General features: G+C 43.9%; 1 protein-coding gene across 5 annotated transcripts in view; it reads right to left on the bottom strand.

Moving 5' to 3' along the window:
- Window positions 1-15,000, bottom strand: part of LOC310857937 (genetic suppressor element 1-like) — a 47,950-nt gene that overhangs the window by 13,319 nt on the left and 19,631 nt on the right. For all 5 annotated transcript variants that reach the window (XM_083763962.1, XM_083763964.1, XM_083763965.1 and 2 more), the window contains exons 3-5: window positions 8,855-9,063; window positions 757-908; window positions 109-297 (exon numbers count right to left, since the gene is read on the bottom strand). In XM_083763962.1, the coding sequence (XP_083620088.1) occupies window positions 109-297; window positions 757-908; window positions 8,855-9,063 (550 nt within the window). The remainder of the gene's footprint in view (window positions 1-108; window positions 298-756; window positions 909-8,854; window positions 9,064-15,000) is intronic.

Genomic DNA, 15,000 nt, shown 5'->3' on the forward strand with positions numbered 1-15,000 from the left:
TGGTGTAGGTATGTAGTGTACCTCTGTAAGGTGAGTGGGTGGTGTAGGTATGTAGTGTACCTCTGTAAGCTCTGTAAGGTGAGTGGGTGGTGTAGGTATGTAGTGTACCTCTGTAAGGTGAGTGGGTGGTGTAGGTAGGCAGGGTGGTAGTAAGCAGCAGCGGCCGCGTGGGCGGCGGTCGCGGGGTCGAGCCCCATGGGCAGAGAGGTCAGCCGGAGGTCATCTGAGGTGGCGAAGGGCCGGAGCCCTCTGAGGTACTCCTCTGGGACGGCGCCTGGATGCATCTGCCCGGGTAAACTGTCACGGTGCAAAACACAAAGCACCATGTACAATATTAACACTACAGCAGTGATGCGGTGCGTGGCAATGGGGTGCGTGTCATTTTCCAAAATCTAATACAAGGTCACACACAACGCGTTGCATCTGAGCTTGTAGATCGGCTATTTCCGTGAGTGATTAAACAGAAATGTTTCATTTTCTTTTGTGTTTTTGTGGGGTTTTTTCCCAGTGTTCTGAGGAGATCATATACATAGTGTGGGAGAAATACTCAATGACTTCTGTATATTTTTCCCATGACAAATGGAAATGTATGCCCCGAAATGCGTTTGACATTATCAGTGTGCACTTTTGCATGTTGCGGGGAGAAATGCAAGTGAGACGTAGTAGGCCTTGATGTACTCATATCATGCAAATACACTAAGTCAGAAGGTGTGCATACATGTGTACGTGTGCATACCATGTGTACTAAAAGCTTACCTGAGGTTCTGTATGCGAGGGTCCTGCATGACGGTGCTGGGCGAGAGGCCAAAGGGGTGGTGCAGGGTGTGAGAGGAGCGGACAGGGGGGTTGCCCTTGTCCTGGTGGGCGTGGTTGCTCTCTCTGCTGCTCCCCCGGACGGCTGGCTCAGCCTGACGGCCAGACAGAGACAGACATGGGACATGATGAATGACTAGGCCGGGTTTTAGCACAGCATGCAAGGCAGCGATGCATGCATGCAAACATGTTTCTCCAGCTGAGATTTAGGGGTCGATTATGCAAGTGGAACAATATTACATATAATATTACAGTTTTATGAGCTGGGGGCGTGTGGTATGTCATATTGCAATTTTGGGCATGTTAAGAAGCGCTTTTGACACCCCGCGGAGTGCGCAAAACGGCCTTGAATTAGTCATGGGTGTGTTTAAGGCGTGTTTGAGACGTACCCAATCAACATGTCCGTACTATTCTATTTACCAGTCAGCTGATGTCACATACGGAATGCGCACTTTGGGGATCGTGGTATTACATTTCTTCAGGCTGGCACCATAGAAGACATGACATGACTTTGTCACATTTGGGTTAATTATTCCTATTGCACTGCATGCTATCACCTTTATGCCTCAAAAGAACAGACCCACCTATACCTTTCAGATCGGAATGGAACTGCGAGTAGATAGCAGCATATTGGCAAATTGGCAATCCATGCGTAATGTTCCCAGAATCGTCTAACCCCCGAACATGCAAGTTCGTTTGATATTGTTTAATTCGATAACGATAGAACCATGTACCATACAGCGAATGAAAGCAAGATTCCTAAGGAATATGGAGATTTTTACATTTAATAAAACGGTTGAGAAATGAGAGAACCATGAGTGTTTATAGGCTAATATCAAAGTTTTTTTATGAAAGACAAACGGGCTGTGAACTTGAAGAGCTCAATCACCATCCCGACACGGAAGAAATATAGCCTAGTGCATGCATGTATATGCATACTGTTGCACTTGCACACAGTAGCCTACACACGCTCTTTATTTGTTTCTATTGAAAAACACCAGTAAAATAACGTTTATTATATTTTATTTCATTCAAGTCACGACGAAGGAATGAGTTGAATACGTGCTGCGTAATGCTGTGGCCCCGATGGTATGGTCTTCGCTGAGTTCGCCCGTAGCATTTTATTGAAGAAGACTTGAATCGGGTGTGATACAGCATATGAAAGCAAACTTCCCACGGATTATGGAGATGTTTTTATTTATTTTTAAGGTTGAGAAATGAAAGAATTATGTCCGTTTCTAATCTCAACATTAAAAAAAAAAGACGCAAAACGAGGCTGTTGCCATGTCTCATAGAAACAAGTAAATAGGTCTATAAAAATAAGCGCATATAACAGGGGTCTGTAACCTATTTTAAATGAAGTGCCATGTTTTTATTTTCTAGATAGTGAGTCTGCCATATCCAGATTATTTTTTAATGACACCACATTAAAATAAAAAAACATATTTTGATTGTCCACAAATATAAAGTTCTTCCTTCTTTTTAAATATGTTCTTGCACATTGTTATAATGATCATTATATATATCCCCCTGCAGTCAGAGTTCATAGTTTTAATGAATGAATGTGATGCATTGTGAGCTGGTATAGATCTGCTATTTTCAAAAGTAATCTTGGAATTATTTTATTTAATTTTTGGATTAGCCGTCCTTAGTTGGGCAAATGCATTCATCTGGGGATCCTTGACATGGGAATGTGCTGTGTGAGGATCACTGGTTTAAACAACATTAGGAGAAAAGCCCAAATAACCACTTTAGAAACAAGAAAAGCAACCACAAAATAGTACAACTACTAATATTTACAAGCAACTTTACAGAAAAAGAAGCCGCTTATAATAAACAGACATGGCAACACTCTACCAGCCTCCCAGAGCCGCTCAAGTGTAAAATCAAACAGTGCTTGTTGCGTTTATGAGGTGGTCAGACCCACGTCTAATCGTTATGCGCTGAGTGTCTTTAGGTCAAGGGGCTTAATAGCAAATTGCGCAAAGCGAAAATAATTAACATATGGACACTCCCACAATGCTAAAATATTCAGGAACGCCGTATGCCATAATGTGTGTGCGTTCAACACGGGCCGAGTGCGTTCAACACGGGCCGATATGCCTTTCATAATACGAATGTGCGCAGAGCGAGGCCAATTTATGTATTACCATAGGTAAAACGCACCTTCAAAATCTAGGCCGGAGTGTCTCCATCTCTCTCTGGAAGAGGTTGCACATGACCTATACAGCCACACTGAGGCGCTCCAACACAAACACATGAAGCTTCAGCTGACACAAAACAACACCACTGCTGTTTGTCCAAAACACACAATAACTCCTCTCCCACCAACGTCATGTGTTAATTTATCTTTAGCCATATAGACAGTCTCCATTTGACCCAAATCAACACCAATGCTAGCCTGTTTGTCCAAAACACACTATCTGCTCTCCTCGTTTCTACTTCGCCACAACCTAATGTTAGTAACAAATCTATTGTTGTAGATTGTGAGAAAGGGATGTCAGAAAGCCAAGCGTTGTCAGTTTACTCACAGCACAGCACCGTCACTCCTGTCAGTTAGGGTTGAGCTGCAGGGTTGAGCTGCTTAACGAGGACACTGTCTGTCAGGCGTACTGTAGTAAATATAGGACTAATATGTGCAAGGAATGGATAGTGTGTGAGTCTGGGTTCAGCGCACACTCGCAATTGCGGCTGGAGGGCGACGCGACACACACACACACACACACACACACACACACACACACACAGACACACACACAGACACACACACACACACACACACACACACAAACACACAGCAATGTGTGGATAAATCTCTGAGAGTTGGGAAATGCGCACGCAAGCACAGTTAACGATTAAGCACGCACAGGCAAATGTGTTCAGAAGTACAACGATTAAGCACGCACAGGCAAATGTGTTCAGAAGCATCTGTTTCGGTTTCGTTTGCGCGACGGTTTCGTTCGGATGGCTGGTCTCTGTGCTGCTATGGAGCAGTGTAGAGTAGGCGTGGCGCAGGCTGCCTTAGAAGGGCGCGTTCACGACATTAAGGGGTAAGAAACCATCCTGGTCACGTGGTTCATGTAACGCGTGTCACTGTGAAGGACTGGCCAGTCTGGCCCCAACATGACGATTTTGACGTAGGCTGTTGAGCTTGCGCAACAACAGCGAGTTTCACAAAAGTAATATTTGTAAAGTAAATAAGACATTTGAGTGAATGCAATGTAGCCTATATGTATTCTGGGAGCGTGCAGAAATTATTTTGCATAGATAGATGTGTGGTAAAAGTGTGGTTCGGTCGGAGATAGAGCACGGATAAACGGCCATGTGCTCGTGTACCCCCTGTCTATTAGGGTAGCAAGATACCTGATGATCATGTTTTAGGGTGGAAAAAATCTTTAACTTTGAATTTTCTAGTGAATGGGGAGCTCTGGTCTGGCTGAAACCTCGTCCAAATTTGGTCCCATATGTTATACTGTAGATGTTATACTGTAGATATGTCATAGAATAGATTGGCTGGCCACAAGAAGCCTGAGATCCACATTTGAGTCACGCCGTTCACATGTTTTTATACGTCTCGTTTGCAACGTGTTGTGAGTTTGTAGATCTGCTATTTGTGTGTGACACCCGCGCACGATCATTTATAAAATAGGGTTTAAGTGGTTATTAAGTGTGTTTTAGACAGAGGGCAAGCTGCCATTCCCTCAGTGAACCGACTGAGGAAGGAAGCGCAGTGGAAAATGAGAACGAGCGATTGGGGACAAGCTCTTCGCTGCTCCCAGAGGCTAAGAAGAGTGGAAAAGTGGGTCTGACGTGTCATAATAGGTCAAGATCAAAGTGGAAAGACAATCCTCATATCTGGCCTGCTGCTCTCTCATTCGTTCCCCCTCAGTCTCACTCTGTTTCTCGCTCTCTCACCGGCACTCTAAGGTCGGCCATATTACCATCCATCTCCACCAAACAAAGCCTCGAATGACAAATATATATTTCCTACTCTTCTACACGCACATAATAAAATAACATATTTAAATTGTTCAACTAGCAGATCTACATCAACACGTTGTGATCTTGTAAATCGGCTATTTGAACTATTCAAAAAGAATATATATATAGCAAAATAAAAATAAATACGAAGTTTAGGGATAAGGGTGTATGGTATACACCACCAACATTCTCATTGTATTCAGCCCATCATGGGGGGTGAGTAAATTATAGAAACAAAGTCATGTTTTGTTTACTTCTTTAAATCATGTTCTGGGTTGCAGCTTTAACATGGATGGGACTACTGGAGATCTCAAGTTTGTTCCAGAAGAGACTGAGAGCCGATATTATGGCATCCTGTCAAGCCAGGAAGCCTTTGATCCTCCACAGCATCAGAGGGAAAGGTTCCGTCTCTCAGTCAGTAGTCTGTCTGTGTCATCTCTGGTTGCTACAGCAACAAGGTAGCAGTAGAGGTCAGACTCACCATCATGGCCAACACCGCAAACAAAATGACCTCACGGCTAAACAACAGACCCATCGCTGTCGGGTGGAAACCTTGCATGTTCAAAACTGTTACTTTCAGGAAATGGAACAAAATGTTCAATCAAAACGAATTTCACCCACTGTTTCACACCTGTAAACCCATGTGATGTGACAATGAAGAGGATTCAGATTCTGTTCCAATTGATCCAATGTAGTTTTAGTCACAAGCCTCTGTTAGGACAACTTTAGTTTTTTTCAACCAAGGTTCATGTTTTAGGTTGTTTTTAGAGAAAGTATAAGATGAGTGTTATATGTTTTTCATTTGCTGCTTTCTTTCGTTTTAGCGATTTTAGCTATTTTTGACAGGGGGGTGGGGGCATTCGAACATGGGGCTAAATATGTATTTTTTTACAAAATGTTATAGCGATTTTTTTTATTATTATTTACTATAGTCCTACTAGACCCCAGGAAATTACATCTGGCTACAAAAGATCACTGAATGTGACCTGTTGAGCCATACGACACAGTATGGCAGCCCCCTATATAGGCTACCCCCCTTCACATTCAGTAGATCCTCTGATCTTTTGTAGAAGAATCGCTATCAAATTTTGTAAAAAAAAATACATATTCAGCCCTACGTTCGAATTTAGCCCTGAACTTATACATACAATTGTATGGTACAAAACACTGAAGTCCTTTAACCAGAAACCTAACCTTACAGGGGTGCATGTCCAGAGCCACGGGTGAGTCTTAACCAGCCACACATGTGTCGGAATAATGCCTGACGGACTGTTAGTGCGTCCCAAAGTTTTCATTGGTTAAATACATATAAAACCCACAGACAAACTTAACCACTTTCACTTTTTTATTATTCACATAAAAAAACGGCTCATAGATCGGCTATTTTTACTACTTTTATGTGACACCGTATGACGAAGTAGGATATTCATTTACGGAAGAAAAACAATATGGAGATACAAGGTTTCAGCAACGATTCTGCTAGTCTGGTTGAGTGTGTTCCAACAGCAGAGAAATCTCTACGCATTGGCATACCTTTGAATACCTTTGAATATCTCTCTCATGGAAATCAGTTTGAAACAAAGCTTGTCCAACGACAAACCCTCGCCCTCCCTCTCTCTCTCTCTCTCTCTCTCTCTCTCTCTCTCTCTCTCTCTCTCTCTCTCTCTCTCTCTCTCTCTCTTGCACACACGCCGCGCACACACACACACACACACACACACACACACACACACACACACACACACACACACACACACACACACGCACACACACACACACACAATCAAATTCTCAGTATTCATTCATCCATTTGTCACTCTCACAGCGTACAAATGTATACTCTCAAGAGGTAAATTACCACAGAGGATTTGTTTCAAAGAGATAATGGGCCATCCATCGGTTTGGGGATGTGTGGGGGTTGGTGTTGGGGGGCCTGAGATTTTTGGATTGCAGTCATCACAAACCCTGACCCCGACCCCAAAGATAGTCTCCACACACAGAGACTCACACGCGCCCGCGCACACACATACACACACTCTTATTGGATGGAGCGTTCTGTGCTAGCGTCATGCTCTGCTGTTCCAGGAGAATCTGCAATCCAGCGAAGACAAATATTGAACCTAAGCCAGACTGTAGAGATCTGTCTTTCTCTCTCTCTTCTTTTTGTAACATCCTTTTCTACATTTTTATGCACCCCTCCCTCCCTCCCTCTCCCTTGCTCTCTCTCTTTCTCTCTCTGAATGTCTGAATGGGAGCCCCAGGCCGGCAGAGCCACAGAGTGCTCTTTGTAAGGGGGAGAAAGGCAGCTCTGATCCAGGGTGGAAGTGGCTACTGTGGGGGCTAACCCCTGCATTGTGTGGGGGGCCTGGTTCCTTGCCCCAGCTTTAAATTCACTCACACACCCACAAGCAAACACGTATACACACACAGTTCACATCCTAAGCCTTTTGTGTTCAAGGGGTCAAGTACACACCCACCCACATGCACATCACGCATAATTATGCACGTTCATGTGCATGTGCATACGCGCACATGCATGCACACGCGGCAGGAAGCAGCACAGAATAGGTGCCAGACTCTTCAGCCCTGGTGTTTCTTTTTTTTAAAGGAATGGCTCATGTGGAGCTGAAACAGACACGAGAAATACTGGGGATGATTAGTGTGTGTGAGAGAGAGAGAGAGAGAGAGAGAGAGAGAGAGAGAGAGAGAGAGAGAGGGTGGGAGGGAGAGAGAGAGAGAGATAGAGGGGGAGGGAGAGAGAGAGAGAGAGAGAGAGAGAGAGAGAGAGAGAGAGAGATAGAGAGGGTGGGAGGGAGAGAGAGAGAGATAGAGGGGGAGGGAGAGAGAGAGAGAGGGAGAGAGAGAGAGAGAGAGAGGGAGAGGGAGGGAGAGAGAGCAAACAGAGAGCAAACAGAGAACGGAAAGAAACAAAAGAAAGACGAATAGAAAATGAGTGCAGGACAAAGTACAGGGGAATGGTGAACAAGAAACAGACATACAAGACAAATTGAGAGAGAGAAAGGAAGGGAGGGGGGTGGCGACAGAAAAAGAAAGGGAAACGAGACAGAGAGAGAGAGAAAGAGAGGGAGAGAGAAGGAGATGGACGTCTGTTTGTGACTGTCTTTTGCTGACAAGCCCTGGGACTATTCCAATAATGATGGTAGGAGCAAAGACAGAAGGGATGGAGGTCAGAGAACAAGACAGCAGCTCCACGCCGAGAGAGACAGAGAGATACAGAGAGAGACAGAGAGAGCGAGAGAGAGAGAGATAGAGGAAAGGGAGAAAAAAAAGAGAGATATCAAAGAGGAAGAGCTGTCTCACGTCAGACTTGTGTGGAATACCTGCCAAATGTTCCCATCTCCCAGCTGGCAGCCAGGCAGACTGACTGACTAGTGTTCCCACAGGCATCAAACTTCATGCAGCTATAATAAATATTGATGTATTAAGTGTGGGTTCTGCACGTGAAATGCTGCACATCAGACGGAGTGTGCGTTTGCGTTTGGTTGGGTTTGTTTTTATTCGTTTTGTTTACCTCTGTGTTGATTTAGTCAGTCTTTTTTTAGTTTTAGTCATATTTTAGTCACCTGAAATGTTTTAGTGTTAGTCTAGTTTTACTAAATATAAGATTTTAGTTGACTATCTAGTCTACAGTAAATGTAGTAAATTAATTGTATTTTGGCTGATTTGACACCTTGGTTGCATGCTGAAAATAGCCACCAAGCATAAAATGACTTGTCTTTTAGTTCTCCACTAGTCTCTCGCTAACATTTTAGTCTAGTTTTAAATGGTTAGTACATTTAGCCATAGTTTCAGTCATTATAGCTTAGTTTTTATTTAGTTTTTATCAGTGGAAAAAAGTTATAGTCAAACTGTCGAGTCGACTAAATAGAAGTCCACTCTGGTTTTATGGGGCGCCCACTGGCCTAGCGGTCCAGGCGCATGCCACATTATAGAAGACCTTTGCTGCATGTCTCTCCCCTTCTCCCTCTCTTCCTCTTTCCTGTCTGTCTTCACTGTAACTATCAATAAAGGCACAAAAGCCCCAAAAAATTGGTTTTACCTGCTGTCGTCCGTCGGCCCTCCAGAGGCCGTTGTTGCTGGTCTTGGTGGGAGCGATGGTGACTACGGGCGTGGTGTTGCCGGGGACACCGTGGGCCCTGGCCTGGCCCAGGAGGGTCCCCAAAGAGCCCCGCTTAGGAGTGGTGACCGGCGAGCTGTGGCTGGTGGCCGGAGAGGAGACGGGAGACGACTCTCCACTGTGGGACGAACCTGCACGGTGACGATGATGATGATGATGTGAGAAATTAGTTTGAGGCAGTAGGGAAGGGGGCTTCAGATCTTTGCTAAGATTAAAAAAGCCCCTCCTTTTAAAGATATTTTTGGGGCTTTTCTGCCTATATTGACAGGACACAGTAGCCTGGCTCCAGCCCTGAATCGCTAGCCACCCCCATTAAATAAATATGTTCTGGCGATTCAGGTCTGGAGTCTCTCCCGACGACAGTGTCAGCTACGTTCGGAAATCCGAACGGAAATCCGAACGTAGCGTAACGTAAGCTGATTGGCCATCAGCCCCGTCACTCAACAGCGTCAGACAACAAACATGGCTGCCCCCACTGCGGTAACTCATGACGGTATCAATCTGGCTATTAAATCGACGTATGATAAATAGTTTCTTTACAGACAAGAGAGGTTTTATAAACATCATCATCCGACATATTTCACCGCTTTTGTTTACATGCTAGTAGCGCTCATTGGCTATGTTTGTTTGGTTAGCAAACGGGTTAGCCATAGCCACATGATTGACAACAACGTCATCTGCTTTACTACTATTCTGATTGGTTGGTATGAACCAATCACCGAAGACTGCAGCTTTGACTACACCCATCCCATAAACTGCTGCCGTGGGGAGGGCTTTCAGTCTGAATAATGAAGTGAAATGAAATGAAAATTCAGACTTCAGGCTAAGGACACAGTGAAGAGACATGAAACATGAAACAGGGAGAGAGACCGGGACTCGAACCCGTGACGTGCTGTCAGGGCATGAGGCATGCGCCAATATGTGGTATGCGCCTGGACCGCTAGGCCAGCGGGCGCCCAATATTAAAAGAATGAACCCCTTTCAACCTGGTGTTCCTATTTCTTTAGGCATGTTATTGTAGGCAGGGGGTCGAACAAAATCTTTCAATATTTTCCAGAATTTTCCAAAATAATAAAAATAGCTGATCTATAAGCTGTGACCTTGTTGAAGAAAGAAAAAGGTCCTAAAGTGGTTAAGGCTTTAAACATTTTGCTCTTGACGTACACAGACAGCGCACAAAGGCACGAACACGCAGATATGTCAATCCCTCTCTCCCTTTCGTCTATATAAGTGGGCCTCTGCAAAAAATATTGTTGACTCAGAATTTTCTAAGGAAAAAAAAAAACTGAACCCTAAAACAAAAAAATTAGACAGGAGGAAAAAACAGACAAGTAAAAGGGTAGATGTATGAGATGTAAAATTGTGCAATTACGCCTCACGACTGTGCATGTGCGTGCGTGTCGACATGTCAGTGTGTTTGATAAAAACAGACAACCCCCTCCACACAGAGACAGAATGAAAGAACAATGTAATAAAACGAAGCATTAAGGCAGAGGAGTGTGACAGGTGTGATATGTGATGGGGAAACAGTGTGTGTGTGTGTGTGTGTGTGTGTGTGTGTGTGTGTGTGTGTGTGTGTGTGTGTGTGTGTGTGTGTGTGTGTGTGTGTGTGTGTGTGTGTTACACGTGCTAATCAATACACACACAAACACAAACTTACACAAACAGCAAAAGATAACACACACACACACAATAATAACACACACACACACACACACACACACACACACACACACACACACACACACACACACACAAACACTGCCACAAACACATTCAAATGAGGTAAGGAGAGGAAAGTAATGACAGTGGGAGAGAGAAGAGGAGAGCGTGTTGTGTTGGTTGGCTGAAACACAGCTCATCCTGCATTAAAGCACAGGGAGAATAAAGCAGACAGTCACAGGGAGAGATGGAGCTCATTGTAATTGGACGTAATTAGATTCTCATTATGAGAGGATGAATGGAAAAGCAGGAAGGAAGAGACAGAGAGAGACAGGTCACAATAGGTCAGCTCTTATCCAACACCTTCATTAAGGCGCCGGCAAGCAGGCTGCACGCACGCACGGCACAAGCACTGCGCACACGCACACGCACACGCACACGCACTGCGCACACACACACACACACACACACACACACACACACACACACACACACACACACACACACACACACACACACACACACAAACACATATAAGCTCTATAGCAGCCCATCAGTGAAATGCTTCAGATGAATCGGGAACATGCAGATGTGGTCTCTCTCTGACAGCAACCGGGCTCTCCATTATATCATTAGGACGAGCACTGCACCGCTCTGTAAAGTGCTGTTTTCACTCGTCAATATCTCATTTATTTCCTATTATGATGTATTTTTCCACTGATTGGTCGTTTGGCTCATTACCCGTTGGCTCCCTCCCTTCCATACAGAGCAGCTGAGTCCGGGGGGCACGGAGGCGCATCTCTTAGTTAAAGGACCACTTCACCACTTTTCAACCTATCTTCATATAATAGGTCCTCACTAATAATCATGATAAAATGGCACGATTTTTTTCTACTCAGTCTGTGTCTCCTAGGAGGGCTGTGGGCAGTTTAGAAACTGTCTTCCAGTGACATCATCATTAGGCAGATCTTTTTGTAAACAAGACTTTTTTACAAAAATATTTAGATTTTCATTATCGTGAGAACGATGGCTTCCATTTTCGTATTGCAACTTTTTAGGGCTAGTAAGCCTGCAGTTTCTATTAGCTTGTATTCCCCATCGATGATGTCACTGGAAGACGGTTTCTGAACTGACCACAGCCCTCCTATGAGACACAGACTGAGTAGAAAAAAATTGTGCCATTCTTTCATGATTATTTGTGAGGACCTACTATATGAAGATAGGTTGAAAAGTGGTGAAGTGGTCCTTTAAGCGCATTTCCCCTTTAAAAGAAAGAATCACTCAAGATTTCCTTGAGAGACCTTGAAATTCAATGTAAGCGGAAAAACTAAGGAGGGTCAAACATTAGAAAAATCGAGTATCATATTTGTAGTAATAATGTGGTGGTGTTATAATATACAGTATAATAGTATATCGGTGTGTTTATGCCAGATTACATCAACCACTTTTACGCTGGTGTCCCCATTTTGTGCATGTCATTTGTAAGGTTACAACCTTTGGCTTTTCGAGCTCACGACAAGCTTTAGATTAGCTATCCTAGAGTAGCCAATGTATAAAATAAGGCTAAGGGGTTAAAATGAAAACAGTTGATGTGTCTCGCGCTACAGTCTTTGGCTGGGTTTCCCAAAGGACATCATGCGTAGGGAGTGGGCGTGTGGTTCTTCTCAACAACACCCCCTTCACTGTGAATAGATATTCCGTGCATAGATGTGCCACGCAATGGTAGGCCTGAAGCCTGGTATGGTAGACCTCAGTCCTGAGGCCTGGTATGGTAGGCCTCAGGACTGGTATGGTTGGCATCAGTCCTGAGGCCTGGTATGGTAGACCTCAGTCCTGAGGCCTGGTATGGTAGGCCTCAGGACTGGTATGGTTGGCCTCAGTCCTGAGGCCTGGTATGGTAGACCTCAGTCCTGAGGCCTGGTATGGTAGGCCTCAGGACTGGTATGGTTGGCCTCAGTCCTGAGGCCTGGTATGGTAGACCTCAGTCCTGAGGCCTGGTATGGTAGGCCTCAGGCCTGAGGCCTGGTATGGTAGGCCTCAGGCCTACAATACAATTACCTTGCCGACATCACTTCACCTCTGAATTTAATTGAATAATATTTGGACTGCTGGACAGCTGACAGTATAGGCTCTCTTCACTCTTAAAAAATGTAATTCAATTTAATTTCTTTGATGCTGAAGTAGGCCTAAACATGTTTGTTTATTTTTGTATATTTAAATGAAGAAAGACACCACTCAGACCACACATCTCTCTGCGAATGGTTTTACTACTGCCACATGTCGACAGGTGTGTGTGTAGGCTAAAGAGGCTTTAGGGAAACAGGTTTGTTTATGTATTCATGCAGGAGGCCTTACGTGCGCAATGAGGACAGGTATGGCTGTGCTCTAGTCTAGGTTGTCTATTTCTATGTTGTTGTGTTTGACAGTGTTTCCCAAAAAAGGACATAGTGTCTGATTGGCTGCCATGCAGCCAATTAGGCCGCACACAGGCTTCTGTTTGCGGCCTAGAGGGGTGTGTTCAAGCTACGCGCAACACAACATTTATTTTGGAAACCCAGCCAATATCTCTCCAGGGCCAGTGTTGGAGAAGCCAAGTCTACACCCTAAAATCCTGCGTGTGAACCACTTAAACCCCAGGAAGCATCCGTATTGTGGGAAAAGCTTTCAATGAAAATAATAGATCGACAAGATCGTATCAATGGGCTCTATGCACACAGGCCATTTTGGAAAGAACGTGGGCCTCTTCCCTACTTCCTTCACAGGTGTTACCACTGATACTAATGAAGGCTCAGTTAAATTCTGGTCAAACAGAGTCAGGGTGCTGCTACTGTGCGTGTTGGGCTGTTGGCTCACTGGAAGCACTTTGCTACACCAGTGGGTCCTTGGGTGGGTTCCAAATGGCCTCGTACAGGTGTGTAACTCTGAGGGCTCTATTTTCGCTGCCTGCAAGTCAGACGCTGCCCGAAAATTACGACTATAGGAGCTTGATCTGTCCCTAAATGGTATTTTGGTCCAGCGTCACCTGCTATCGAGGTGGTCACATGGGCGTATTGGCACGCTTTCCCCTAAATGGCTATTTTGGTCACACACATTTTGGAAGGCGCATAGTGGAGTTTAAAAGCACCTGTAAACCGTAATGCCAAATTCGTTTTAATAAGTTCAATAAGTTTGCAGATTACACAGCACTTAAAAAAAACCCAGAACATTAAAAAATTAGCGAGTTGTGACTCAATGAAAAGATGAGTGTTCTTGGCTCTGTGCATGGTGTAAAAAAGAAAAGAAAAATGGCACAGGAAGGGGTACAGCACAAGTGAGACTTCAAGGCAGCATCGCATCACTCTTCCATGGTCTATGAGCATAGACCTTAAGCCTAGGCTATGAAGCAATGTAGCACTGGGCATAACGGGCAACGGATAATGGATCTCTTAAAGGCAATGTGATTGGTTTCATTATTGTAAGGCCCAAAACACACCTATGCATAATGTAACAGGTAGTGGAGGTGTTTTAGGCAGGTGACCAAAATAGCCACTTCCCCAATGCTAAATCCCCAAATAGTGGCTTTAGAAAGCTCAGACGAAAATAGAGCCCTGAGTGTACAAATGGAACCATTGCCAAATGGACCATGAGTTATGGGGTCCTTGAAATTTAAAAGGTTTGAGAAGTTAACCACTGCACACTAAATGGAACGGCCTTAATTAGTATCATCAGTAATACCTGTGGAAGTAGGAAGAGCTATTCTGTGTGCATAATAGCCCTTAGAAACAGAAAATACACTAGCACAGAGCCCTGAGGGACTCCACTCAACCATATGGTGTTTAAGTAGTTAGCAAGACCCTCTAGTTCAGTGGTTCCCAAACCTTTCAGGTCGAGACCCCAAACTAGTGAAAATAGCAGATCTGCAAGCTTCGCGCCGCGTTGCGAGCTTGTAGATCGGCTATTTCTTATTTTTCTTAATCATAGAATTATTTTGATTTGTTTGTTTGGTTTAAAATGTATAACATTATATTAAAAAAGATAAATATAAACAAAAACTTTGAAATTATATATATATATTTTTGAAATTACATTAATTCTTTTTTAAATGTACTCGAGTCGTAAATTGTGTATAATTATATATGTTCCATATATTATATGGAACATATATAATCTACTGTGAAGCTGTTCACAAAAAGTTGACCTAACATTTTCTCTTTATTCATGTTTGCTGTGTTTTTTTGTTTTGAATGTTATGCTATCTATGCTGCTGCATTGTCTGTAAGGAAGCAAAACAAATATCTTATGTACCTGTACACAAGATGTAACAATAAAAAAGTACAACGTTGAACCTTGAACCTCGTGACCGATAAGAATTGGTCTGTGGCTCACAAATGGGTCCCAATCCACTGTTTGGGAAACAGTGCTCAATC

Source organism: Protomyctophum parallelum (genome assembly GCF_964188405.1).
Source record: "Protomyctophum parallelum genome assembly, chromosome: 4".
Classification (NCBI taxonomy): Eukaryota; Metazoa; Chordata; class Actinopteri; order Myctophiformes; family Myctophidae; genus Protomyctophum; species Protomyctophum parallelum.